Below are 12,742 nucleotides of genomic sequence, written 5' to 3'. Positions count from 1 at the left end.
CCCCCGCGCCGTCTTCACTCACTTCCACCCAGCCCTGAATGATCAGCAGACTGTGCTGTAGACCTCACTGTCTTCCTCCATCCCTCCTGCCTTAACTGAAACCTGAAACCTTCTGAAGCACCGCTTTCCCTGAGGTAGTAGCGCTTTCCATGGTACCTGCCTGGCAGTGGAGGGCTTCCTGTTGTCATCTCCCTTCTCTGATGGTATCACCTGCTCCCCGCTAAAGCTGTCATCAGCTGGCATCCTGGTTATTTCCCCTCATTCTTTGCTCCTGGCTCTCCAGCTCCCATCAGGCCAATCCTCATGGTTTCAACATCCACACAGATGACTCACCAGTGTCCTGGCCTTTGTGGTCCTCATCTCCACTGTCCTTCCTCCTCCTCTCAGCCACTTACTTCCTGGACACACCCTGGACCTGGTCCTTACCAGAACCTACACCATCACCGAGTTCCTGCCTCCTGTCCTGCTCTCCTCATCTCCCCTGCCTCTTGCTAGATGCCCTTGTCCCACCACCGCTAAGTCCTTCAGCCTCACCAAAACTCCCAGTCCAGGGACCCCTCCTCAGATAGCCCCTCCTGGCCTCATCCCTGTCCTGGCTCAGTGGGGACCTTAGCCCATCATTTGTATTCTTTCCTTGCCTCTCACCTTCCACCCCAACCCTGCAGCACCATCATGACCCCCAGTGGCTCAGCATTCAGTACAAAGCCAGAGCTCTGTGCTGCTACCCCCTACTTTCTTATCCTGTAGGCAGAACCTAAATGGGCCCTTGGACTGAAGTTCATGGTGTTCTCTTCTCCTTCACTCTCAGCATTAATGAAGTAAAGCCATTAGATGGAGATCACCTTCTGACATCCAAACTCCTCACTCCCTGCCTGGGTCCTGGAAACCTTCTGACACTCCCCCTCCCAAGGCCAAGCCTTCTATCTCCCATCCTATAAACAACCTACCCCTGCCAAACTCCTTCATCCTCTATTTCTTTCCAGGCCTGCCCCCTTTCCTATTTCCCTTCACAGCAAAAACTCTGCTTGCTATCCCTTCCTTTCACATTGGCTCATCCCCACTCTGGGTGTAGATGTCACCCCTGTTTTATGGAGCCATCGGTCAAGGCATCCCATAATCTCCATGCTGCAGGAACCGTGGTCACTTCAGGCAGGGAGCAGGCCTATCTCCTCCTCTGTCACCTTCTGTGAGCTCACTGTCTCCTTGTCTTCCTCTTTCCCCTTCTGCCCAGCATCACATGTATCGCTCCTCACTCTCTTCCTTATAGATCTCTCCCCTAAGTGTCCAGATACCTCCAGAGTTTCTTCCACCTCCTGTCCTTCTCTCAACTCCAATCTGAAGTATCCAGTTGCCATAGCGCTTGGCCATCTTACAGACACCCCAGGTCCCACATTTCTGATGTTGAACTCCAGACTCATACATTTTTCACTCTTGCTGAGGATTCTCCTTGATAGTTCCCATATCCCCTGTGGGAGAAGCAATGGATGAGATTCTACTCACCCTGTGCAATCCACCACCAAAGCATCCCAGAGCCAGGCCCTGCTCTAATACCGGGGCCTGCTCGACAGCATTCAGCCCCAAAGTGGGTACCTGGGCCTACTCTTACCTTTCTTCAGTCTTGCACATAGTTGTTAGTTAAGAAACAGAAAGGAGCCATATCATGCTCATGCTTCAACCCCATCAGTGATTTCCCACTGCATTTTCAGGAAAATCCAAACTCGTGGCTGGACCACTGACCCCCTTTCCATACCCTTTTGGGCCACTCTCACCTTGTGTTCATGTCCTTCAGCCATCTTGACCTTCTGACTGTCCCATAACATGCATGTTCCTTCCTGTCCCAGGGCCTTTGCACATATTTCTCTTGATTTGCCCCCTCTCACATGCCCTGCATAGGCTGGCTTCTTCTCACCCTCAAATCTTAGCTTAGTCATGACTTCTCACCCCATCCAAAACCTAAGTCACCTTTTAGTATCTATTTTAACCTCCTGGTTACTTCATCCTTCTTGTTGCGATTTGTAACTAACTTATTTATTTATTTGTCTGTTCAATTTACATTCTTTTTAAAAAAAGATTTTATTTATTTATATGAGAGAGAGTCGGAGAGAGCACAAGTATGGGGGAGTGGCAGACAGAGGGACAGGAGAATCAGAGTCCCTGCTGAGCAGGCAGCCCCATGTGGGGCTCGATCCCAGGATCATGGCCTGAGCTGAAGGCAGCCACTTAACTGACTGAGCCACCTAGGTGCCCCTCAACTTATGTTTTTCCATTTCTTCTACTAGACAGTAAATTTCAGTGGGGGTAAATTTCAAAGGACCAGGACAGTCTCCTTTTTTACCCCACCCCACCTCTGGCACAGCATCTGGCACAGAATCAAGACTCTTTAAACACCTGTTGAATGAATAAATGGGTGAGTAGATGGATGGATGGATGGATGGATGGATGAATAAATGAGTGAATGGATGGGAATATGGGTGGATGGATGGAGAGATGGCTAGCTGGATTGTCTGGTGGACAGAGAGATGAATAGAAGGACAAATAGATGAGTTCAAGGATGAATGGTTGGTTGAAACAAAGGATGGCTAGGTGGAAGAACAGATGTACAGACAAATGGATAGAAGGATGGATGACGGAAGGATGGTTGATGGAAGGATGGATAGGTGAATGGATGAAAGGATGGAAGAAGGATGGCTAGATAGAAGGATAGATGGATAGATGGACAGATGAATAGAAGGATGGATAGATGGGTGGAAGGTTGGATGGATGGTTGGATGGACAGATGGATAGATAGAAGGACAGATGGATAGATGGCCAGATGGATAGAAGGATGGGTGGATAGATACATGAATGGATAGATACATGGATGGATGGGTGGATGGATGGAGAGGTGGATGGATGGATGGGTGAGTGGATGGATGCCTGGATGCATGGATGTATGCATGGATAGATACATGGATGGATGTGTGGATAGATGGAGAGGTGGATGGCTGACTGGCTGGCTAAACAGGCCTCAGGTTTTCTTTTGGGTTGGAACTATGGTCAGAACCTTTCATTCCTCTGCAAAATATATTTCCAATCTTAAAGACCAAGCTCCCTGGTGACCAGGCATACCCTAGAATGTTCAGTAGCTAAGACAGATCTGACTCAATGACTGTCTTGCCCAGAGGTTCCATGCTGCCCAGCCCCCACCTGCAAACCCAGCGAAGATGCATCCTTCCTGCCGGGCTGTTGTCTGTCCCCAATGTCCTTCCCTTCCCACAGCAGGAAGCGCTGTCATCCTGGCCTCTGCTGCACTCCCCCTGCCTTCCTGTTCCTGGCCCAGGAACTGGCTTCTTCCTTCCCCTGGCCTACAGCCCTGGCCCCCCAGCTCACTACAGAGCAGTCGGGGCAGGCGCCGGGCTGAGGTCAGGGAGGCCAGAGTGCACACCTCCTCTTCTCTGTGCTGTCAGCAGCCTTGGGCAGTGGGGACCCTGCCGTCAGCCACAGGCAGCCGGCTGTGGGAGCATCACACTGGGATCCTGGGTGAGGGGCGAGTGGCAGGAGGCGGGGGTGTGGGCAGTCCTCCACGTTAGGCACTAACCATGGCCTTGCAGTTGTTGGCTCCTTTGATCCTCACACGACCCGGGAGGAAGGGAAGAATCACAAGTCCAGTCGGCAACAAGGAAACTGAGGCTCTAGGACCCACAGAGGCAGCCGTGCAGGCGCCCAGGTCTGGCCAGATCCAGGCCTGTCCCTCCCCAGTTCCCAGTCCTCACATCTCTCTGTCTCCTTCTCTCCCAGCACGACCCTGAGTGCCTGCCTCTCTACTCTCCAGCAGTCTCCTTTCTGGCTTCCAATCTGTCGCTCAGCCTAGAGGGCTGTCGTGGTCTGGGGACACCCTCACTGGCTGCTTGTGGCCTTCCGGAGCTGTGCATGCTCTTGGCCTGGCCTCCAGGGTGAAGCCCATCCCAACAGGCCCTGTCCTCCTGGCCAGCTTCACCTCCCAGTGCTGCTGCCACCTCCAGCATCCACCAGGTCCTTGCCCACCTCCCTGCGGGCCTCAGGTGGTGTCCTTTGTTCTTTCCTGTTCTCTGTGCTTGGAGAATCGCTGCTCCTACTCCAAGACCCATGACTGAGCGCATGGTCTCTCCCCTGACCCTGTCCTTAGTCATGGCTCTGTCCTCAGGTGCAGCATAGCCAACCCAGGGATGCAGTCCAGATGGTCTGTGAGCTCAGGGGTGCCCTTCCAAGCACTGACAATTTCTTACTGCAGATGCTGTCGCGGTCACTCTGTGGACAGGGGGGACTAGGTGGAAGTCCTGCTAGTCTGATCCACAATCTCCTTAGCAGCTGTGCCCAGGACAACAGAGGCAGCTAGGGGCCAGGCTGCAGACTGAAGGCAAGCTGAAGGAGAAACATGGGGGACAGCTGGCCGGGGAGGCCGCGCTTGGGGTCTCTACGCATGTGTCCTACAGGTGGGTGGATTTGGGGAGACCTGCTCAAGGTCCCTCTCCCTTCACTCTTGGAGGGGAGGCACAAGGGTGTTCGGTCCTAGAGCATCCCCCCACCTCCAAACCCCTCACACCTGGCTGGTAACCTCTGTGCCTCCAGAGGCCAAGGCTGAAAGTCAAGAGGCCACAGTCCCCTGACCCTACAAGACTGAGATGGCTGGGATAAGAGGGGCTGTTCCCAGAGTGTGCTTGGAGACCCCCGAGCCTGGCTATGTGCCCCACAATGCCAATCTCTAGCTGTGTGGCCTCCAGGAGGGCCCCTCCTCTTTGCAAGCCGCAGTTTTCCCACTTGCAAAATGAGAATTGTCCCTAGGAAGATAGGGAAGCACACCTAACATGATAGCACGTCACAACCCACTGCAAGAACAAACTGTTGCTGGCTCATGAGCGCCCAGCCCGTGGCTGTCACCGCCTGCTGAGTGTTTTGCACACCACAGCTATGGTGGTGGTGGTGGTGGGTCAGAGAAGGCCCTACTGATAGGAGGGGGTGAGATGAAACGTGCTTTGTAGAATGAGTAGGAGCTGGCTGGTCCAGGAGAACACACAGGGCAGAGTGAGGCTGGAATATGGGTGACCTTGGGCTGCCAGGTAGATGGGACAGATGTGGGGCAAGGAGGCCACAGGAAAGTGTTGTTGGCCTTGCTTACTGGTGTATTCTCTCCTCCTGGTGATGGCACCCTGCAAGGCTCCAAGTCTACCTTTGAGCTGTTCCACCCATCCCGGCAGCTTTCCTGAGTGCCTGACATCGGTGGGGAGGGAAGGGAGGACTTTCTTCCAAAATGTCTCCGGCAGGGCACCCCACCCAACCCCTCAGACCAGACCATACCCACTGTGGGGCAGGACAACTAGAACCATAGGGCGCATGACCCCCCAAACCACAAGATGAGCACATGTTTAAAAGGTAGAGAATTCCCAGTATTGGCAAGGTTGTAGGCAAACAGGCAAATAGGGACTCAGCACTAAAGGAAGGTTCATACTCATTGACCTTCCCACCCCCACCCCATTCTGCTTACCCCAGACATCCTGTTAGGGTAATAATAGCAAACACGGATTTAGCACTTTCTGTGTGCCAGGCCCAGCCCGTGCACCTGCACACCTGCTCCCCCCCCACATGCCTTCTGAGGTGGGCTCTGTTCTTGTCATTTTGCAGTTGGGAAAACTAAAGGTACAGGGGTTAACATGCTGCTCAGAGATTATCTCTGGGGGACAGGATCGCAGGAAGCTACTCCTTACTCTGTACAAGAATAGTCTGTATTCTTGGGGTTTCTGCAGCTCAAACTATCTTTTCTGCAACAGCCCTAGAAGCATGGCTCTCCCTTCCACTATAGTTTGCCCTCCTTGTGGCTGTCACCTGTCAGGCATTTCTAACTCCACTCAGCCCCCACAGCCAACTGGTCATGAAGTCATGTCCATCCTCAGAGGCAGCACCAAAGTTGATGGTGGGGGTTCCCAAACCTGGGAGCTCCAGGTTTGCCCCTCTCCTCTTCCTGCCTGCCCCCCTCCCCAGCAAAGTGCTTCATGCTTAGACACCAAGCAGGGAACACCTTGTGCCCAGAAAGCCAGATCCTGGGACAGCCCCCGTCCAGTCCCCCACCCCTCAAACCCACTGTCCAGCCGGCCTCAACGTCCATCCTCTGGCTTGCCATGCCAGTGTTTCCCCACTGGTCTAGAGTTACCCAGTGGCTAGATTCTTTTTCTAGAACACAAGTCCTTCTCCTACCTAAAATCACTATGTTACTTCGGGGCAGAAGCTGTGTTCTTCCCACGGCCTTACAGGTGACTGCTGCTCCCTCCAATCCTAGAGCCACATGTTGAGGCCCTCTCCTTGGGTCCCTGCTGCATGTTTCTGCGGCTCCATGCAGCAGTCGGCCCATTGCATTTGACAGCTGCTCAGTGCAAGGAGGAGGGGGCTTATGCTTATGCTTGTCTTTCATGGCGGGTTCCCCAGCACGTGACTTGGCCTGTGACTGCTCCAACTCCCTGAAGGTCTGGGGAGCAAAGGGACAGCAAAGAGTGGGTGGGCAGGTGTGGAGGTGAGTGATGGAGGTGGAGATGTCCTGCAGTGAGGTAGGCACGCTGGCCAAGGGTAGACTTGGCAGAAAGGCAAGGTGTCTGCGGGGCATATGCTCCTTTTGAAAAGTCTCTGGGACAATCAAGATAAAAATGTCCAAGAGATGGTCAGAAATTTAGGCCCCCACCTGCCCACCCCACCAGACCCTTCACTGGGAAATGCGGACAACCATCTGCCCCTTCTGATCCCTTGGCCCCCGTGCCGTCTGGGACCAGATCCCCGACTCCCAACACTCCTTCAAAGCCTTGTGAGCCATCCCCACCCCCGGCCTTAACTCCTGATCTCCAAGACGGACCCAGTAAGCCGTGACACAAAGCTAAAACCTTCACATACTCTGGTGTAAAGCAGTCTGATGAACTGTTTACACTGACGTGAGGCCCCACTTCTAGATACTCCAAAGGCACACCTCTGCGCCCCTGTGTGCTGCTTTATACGGATGAATCTCCATTCAGCAGAATTTGGGGTAGCTTTGAGGATGACGCTTTAGGTTGGGTGAACAGAGCTTCTTCCCCTAAACCCACCTGAAAGCCCTCGTTCGAATGCTCTGGGGGGCACACAGCGTGTGGGAATGAAACACCCCCGCCCTGGAAACCCACCCACTCAGAGCAGTCCCATCCTCTGCCTGGAGTTCTTGGCAGCCCCTCTGAAGGCAGGGTGTATCTAGAGCAGGAGAAAGGTCATGTGCTGGGAGCTGGGGTGTGCGGTGGGTGCAGGCTAGGCAGACATGGAGTTAGGGATGCCCTTGGGACCCCGGCAGGAAGGGTTTGGACCACTGGCTCAAGAAGTTGGGCTTATCGCTGGCTGGGGGTGCTGCGGAAAGCTCCGATCTGTGTTTTAGAAAGGTCCCAGCTGGGGCACCTTTCTGGAAGCAGGGACGGAGGTGAGGCTGAGTGGGACCAGGAGCCACTAGACTACCCCCGAGGGTGGGGGGGAGGGACACCCTGGCAGAGGCTGAGCTCCCTGCAGCTGTGGGTGCAGTCTGCTGTGCCAGGCAGTTGCCGTGGCCTGCCTGGGATCAGGACTCTGCTCCACAGCAGCAGGACGGGCGGTGTTATCAGACAGCCCAGCTGGCTCAGAGGTGGCCCCCCAGCGCTGCTAAATCGGGGCCGTGGGCTCCTGCCGCAGGAAGAGGGAAACGCAGGCAGGATGTCCTCTCCTGTGGCCGACAAGTCCTTTCCCATGAACCCCTGCTGACCTCGCTGGCCACGTGGCGGGACTCCCCCACTCGCCACCGTGACCTGTGCCTGCTTGCCGGGCTCCCACACCCTGGCCTGGCTCAGGGCAGAGATGGGGGGAGCGTGGGGGCCCCTGAGGCACAGGAGACCCGGCCTGGGGACGTGCCCGCTGCTGCTGCACCCAAGCCCAGCCCTGCCAGCCCCAAATGCCCGCACCTTCCTGCTCCCAGACTTCTCCCTTTGGCGTAACCGGAAAACTGAGATCCCAGAGGAAGCCAGTGTCTGAAAAGGATCGAAACTCAGGAATCCCTGGCTCCAGCTGGACATGTTGTCGGCTGCCTTTGGCTCCAAAGTCAGTGCAGGGAGTGTGAGGGGCTCTCCACACCCCTCCCTTGGCCCACCTCCCTCACAGAGAGGACTCTCAGAGATTCTTGGGGGACAGGGAAGCCCTGGTGGGCAGAAACCTGCCCTGTGGGGGAAAGTGTCCAAACCACAGTCTGAGGAGTGTAAATCAGACACTCCCTCCTGGCTAAGACCCCAATTAATTTTCCTGGGTTCCCTGATTGCCCTCTGCCCTATTATAGTCAAGTGCCCCAAGTTTCCTCCTTCCTTATCTGACCCAGCTGTATCAACTGGGAACTCCCACCGGCAGCCCTTCATCTTGCCCCACCTGCACTCCTCCTCGCGGGGTCCCTACCTGGTTAACCACCTTCATGACCCATTCTGTGTTTTAAGCCAGAGACTAACTAGTATGCATCCCTCTCCCCCCTTCTCTCCCAGCTGCCTCTTCCCCTGCCATAGCCTCCTCGCTGTGGGCTCCCACCTTGTTTTGCCCAGAACCTCCCTTTTGCAGGTGTGCTGCTGGCTCCTGCCACCTCCAACTGCCTCACTTCCCCCACCCTACTCTGGCCCCCTGGAGACTCTAGTCTTATCTGACTACCCACAGGTCCCCATACACCAACTGGACTCTCCTACCTCTGAGCCTTGGAGGGGTTCTTGTACCTCCTTGGAATTCCCTTCCCTGGAGTCTGGAGATCTCTTCAAGAAACCCCAAGCTAGAAGCGATGCCCCCTTCCTCTGCAGCCCATGGCTACCAGTTGGGCCTCATGGGGTTCCTGAGCACTTCTGTCCCTACAATAGAGATGTCTGATACCATGTCCGTGTCCCAGCCAGGCTGGCACTCAGAAAAACTCCTGCAGGATGGGGTGGTCCAAACCCTCCCTGAGCCACTCTGAGCAGGCACCGCATCTTGTGACTTGCATAGAACTGCAGTCTCCTTCCCTGGGTCGGGGTCCCACTGCCTGGGGCAGCATGGGGGTGGCAGAGTGGGGAGCTGGCCAGATAATCCTCCTTACAGTTCATTCTCAGTCTAGTGTCTGGTCGTGTGCGCTCTGTGCTCTGAGGAGGAAGAGAGCCCTTCAGCCACAGTGACTGAGCTGGGACCAGTGGCCCACAGAACCGAGTAAGGTGGCCCAGCCCCCCACATCCTGTCTGACTGGCATGCCCTGTCCCTCCCCCACTGCCCTGTCCACATCTGGGTCTGGCTCAGGCCTGAGGAGCAGGGACAGCGGAGATCTGAATGGCTGGCCACATGAGACTCAGCCCACAGCAGGGGCCAACGTCCTCAGGCCAGGGCAACCTAGCTGCCCGGCTGTTCCTTAGCAGATCGCCCACCATCCAGTGGTATAGACAGCCACTCCCAGACTAAAGCCAAAAAGCAAAGGCCTGTCCTCTGCGACCTGCCCTCTCCCCAGAGTCACTGCCAACGAACTGCTTTTGGAACTAGACTGGGACCCCCCACCCATAAAGTCCAGCCTCATACAGCCCCTGAAATGCTTGCCCAGTACACTGCTATGCATGGGGGAAACTGAGGTGCGGGGAGAAGATGTTGCAGCCCAGACAACACAGCCAGGGATTTAGGGACCGATCTGAGACAAGAATCTGGATCCATGGCTAGCCGCGTACTTTGGAGGAGTCAGCTTCAGCATCCATGAGATTCTCACCTGCCGCTACCTGGCCACCCACCCCGTCTGTCCTAACACTTGGCTGCAACTTAAGTGTTTATGCTTCTGCTCCCGCATCCCATCCTGGGTCAGGCTGGCAGCTCCTCAGAGCAAATGCAGGGCGTATTTCCCAGCAGCTGTGCAGGGAGGGGGGCGTCTATCTGAGCCACCCTCCTCCATGGGCCCCTTCAGCTAACATCCTCTCCCTTCCTTGTCACTGCCTGACTTTGGTACAAACCACCTGGGCTCCCCATAGGATCGGCCTCATCCCTCATTCCTCCTCCATCTCCAGAGCACCCAACCCCAGGCGCTCCTGGTTCTCACACCTTGCAGAACATTCCCTGCCTCCCTGGAAGCCTCTGGCTCCCTCCCTCCCACATTCCTGTGGAGGAATCCCATCCTGGACTCTGCTCTGCTCCCTCTCCAGCTCCCCAGCCCAGACTCTCTTGAGCTTCAGACACCTCACCCAACGGCCAGCCGGATGTCTCCTCAAGGTGGGGTCTCCCACTCCTCAGCCTGACACATTTCACTTCTCTCACCACACTCATTCAGTCACTCGACAAACACGCTAGGTATCTGTGAGAGCCTGGCCCTGGGCTGGATGCAGGGGAGCAAGGAAGGGCAAAGGGGCAGCCCCTCTTCTCTGGGCTGCCCCAACTCAGAGTCGTCCTCCATCCTGCCTCTAGATTCATCCACACCTTCTTCCTCTCCCCTGTCCCCTGTCCCTCAGCCTGTGAAGGCATAGAGAACAGGTCTCTGTTATCCCACAGATCTGGGCGGACCATTTCCCTTACTGCTGGCCTTTGGAAACCTTGCAGAAGTTACAGATGTCCTTGTTCTATGCTCCCTCCTCTGTAAAATGGGTTTTTACACTCCTTGGGAGGATTGTTAAGAGACGAAGTGTTCAATATCTGCCATATTCAAAAGTAGCAAGGGCCCCCTCCAGCCCTTCCAGCACGTTCCCCTCAACCACTGCGGTCCTGTGACCCTCTCTCTACCCTCTGACTGTCTGGGTCACTAGATCTTGTGTAGACATCCAGCTCATTCTCACCCCTCCTCTGACATCTCTGTACAACGACACTTCCCTGTTTCTTTGCTAATCTCCCACACTCCCTCTTCTCCAGCCACACGGGGGCAACTTCTGGTCATACTCCTATCACAGACCATACCCCGCGTGTTTAAGACCCTTCCGTGGGTGCTCCTGCCTTAGAGTCCGAGCTCTTGAGTTTGGCCTCCAAAGTCTCACACCCCGTCAAATGCGGGGAGGGCTGGCATTCTACCTCTTCTGCCCCGTCGATCTCTCCTGGGTTGTCAAGTCAAGATTCTCAAGTTCCCCTGTGCACCTGCGCCCAATCCGCCCGACGGCGCGAGTCTCTGGTGGTCCCGGAACCCCTGCCTCCGTAATCTCTGGCCGGGGAAGGTGGACACCTGCCCCGAGCGCCCTCTGGGGGACCGATCTCGGGAGCAGCTGGGAGACGTCGGGAAGTGCGCACCCAGGTCTGCGGCCCGGCGGGGATCGCCGGGTACGGTCCCGGTTGCGCGGAGGGGAGCCTAGCGCGGTGCAGCGCCGGGACTCCTCCCGGTAGCTGATAAGCAAGGGCAGGATCCTCGCTGAGGATGCGGTGCGATGCGGCCAGGCTCCAGAGGAGCCGAGCCACCCACAGTGGACGGTGATCGAGGACCCCGAGCACCATCCCGGCACTGCGGTGCAGACGACGCCCGGTGTCTGACCCGCCTGCAGTCTCCGTCCACCCATCCCTCAGCTTGGCTGGCCCCGGCCGGGTCTGCCGGGCTCCATCCCGCGTCCGTATCCCCGGGCTCCCAGTGCCCTCTCCCCTGATGCCCCAGGCTCCCAGGGGTCCAATGCCCCGCCCGTCCCTGCCGCCCCGGGAAATCGTCCCCACTCGCGGCCAGCCGCGCACTCCTGAGGGCGGAGGGCTCACCGCGCTCGCCGTCGAGCAGTCCGAGGCAGAGCCACAGGCGCAGGCACAGCGCGGCTCCCCGCTGCATCTCCGGCCGCTGAGGCGCGGGTCCGACCTGCGCGGCCGCCGCTCGGGGCTCGGAGTGTGCGCGCACCAAGCGAGCGCGGGCGGGGTCGGGGCCCGGCGCTGCCGAGGCTGGGCCGGGCCGGGCCGGGGCGGGGCCGGGACCCTCCCCCGAGGGCGGGGCAAGGCCCGTCGGACCGCCTCTCGCACCTATCGGTCCAGCCCCCTCCCCAGCCCGGGTGGCTTGCCGGCGAGGTCAGAGCGAACGCGTCTCGCTCGGTCGCTAGAGGCTGGTTAGGGTCCCACTTCCGAAGCCTGCGGGCCGCTCCGGGTGGACGGAGAACGCAGGGAACGCACCAGTCCTCCCCTGCGCGCTAAGAAGGCGACGAACCCCGTCCCGGTCAAGACTGGAATGTCTTAGCCGCTGAAATGTGTCAGCGCCTACTTTTCTGTAATTTCCTTTCATCCATAGTGTTCAAAGTAAGAAAAAAAAAAAAAAAAAAAAGCAATGGGTACAACTTAGAGATATCGGTATGTGAGATCTCTGGGAATGTTCTGCAAGCTTCATCTTACCACCTGCGCGGTGTAGATGGGGGCTGTACGTTCGCGGGCGGCATCCAGTAGAACCACTCCCCACCCCCACCCCCAACCCCGACGCATGGCCTCTTCCTTAGATCTCCCCCGAATAGTTTTACTCTGAGCTCATTCATAAGTCCTTGTATCAGGTGACACTCTACTGTCAGACTTGGCAACCCTCTCACAGACTTCCTTTCTCTTTTCAGTTCTGTCTCTAGAATTTTCCTATTTAAGAATAAATCCCCTGATGATGACTATAGCGGCCTCCCTCCCCGGCCCCACCCTGTACGCTAAAGTCCGTTGGTCTTGGCCGAAGACCAGGACCGGATTGTTGATAACAACCATGACCAACTCTCAAACTGCGAGTATTAAGTATGATGTAAGGTTGGAACCACAAATCGGTGGGGGATAGTTCAGATGATGTAAAAAAATAATGTTGGAGGAA

At 56.4% G+C, this 12,742-nt stretch overlaps 1 protein-coding gene across 5 annotated transcripts in view; it reads right to left on the bottom strand.

The window, feature by feature from the left end:
* Positions 1 to 11,750, bottom strand: part of FLT4 (fms related receptor tyrosine kinase 4) — a 38,587-nt gene extending 26,837 nt beyond the window's left edge. For all 5 annotated transcript variants that reach the window (XM_044262326.1, XM_044262347.1, XM_044262339.1 and 2 more), the window contains exon 1: positions 11,680 to 11,750. In XM_044262326.1, the coding sequence (XP_044118261.1) occupies positions 11,680 to 11,746 (67 nt within the window). In that variant the 5' untranslated portion in view covers positions 11,747 to 11,750. The remainder of the gene's footprint in view (positions 1 to 11,679) is intronic.
* Positions 11,751 to 12,742: the final 992 nt, after the last annotated feature.

This window comes from Neovison vison, chromosome 1, assembly GCF_020171115.1.
Source record: "Neovison vison isolate M4711 chromosome 1, ASM_NN_V1, whole genome shotgun sequence".
NCBI classification, from domain to species: Eukaryota; Metazoa; Chordata; class Mammalia; order Carnivora; family Mustelidae; genus Neogale; species Neogale vison.
This window is presented reverse-complemented; position numbering and strand designations above follow the sequence as displayed.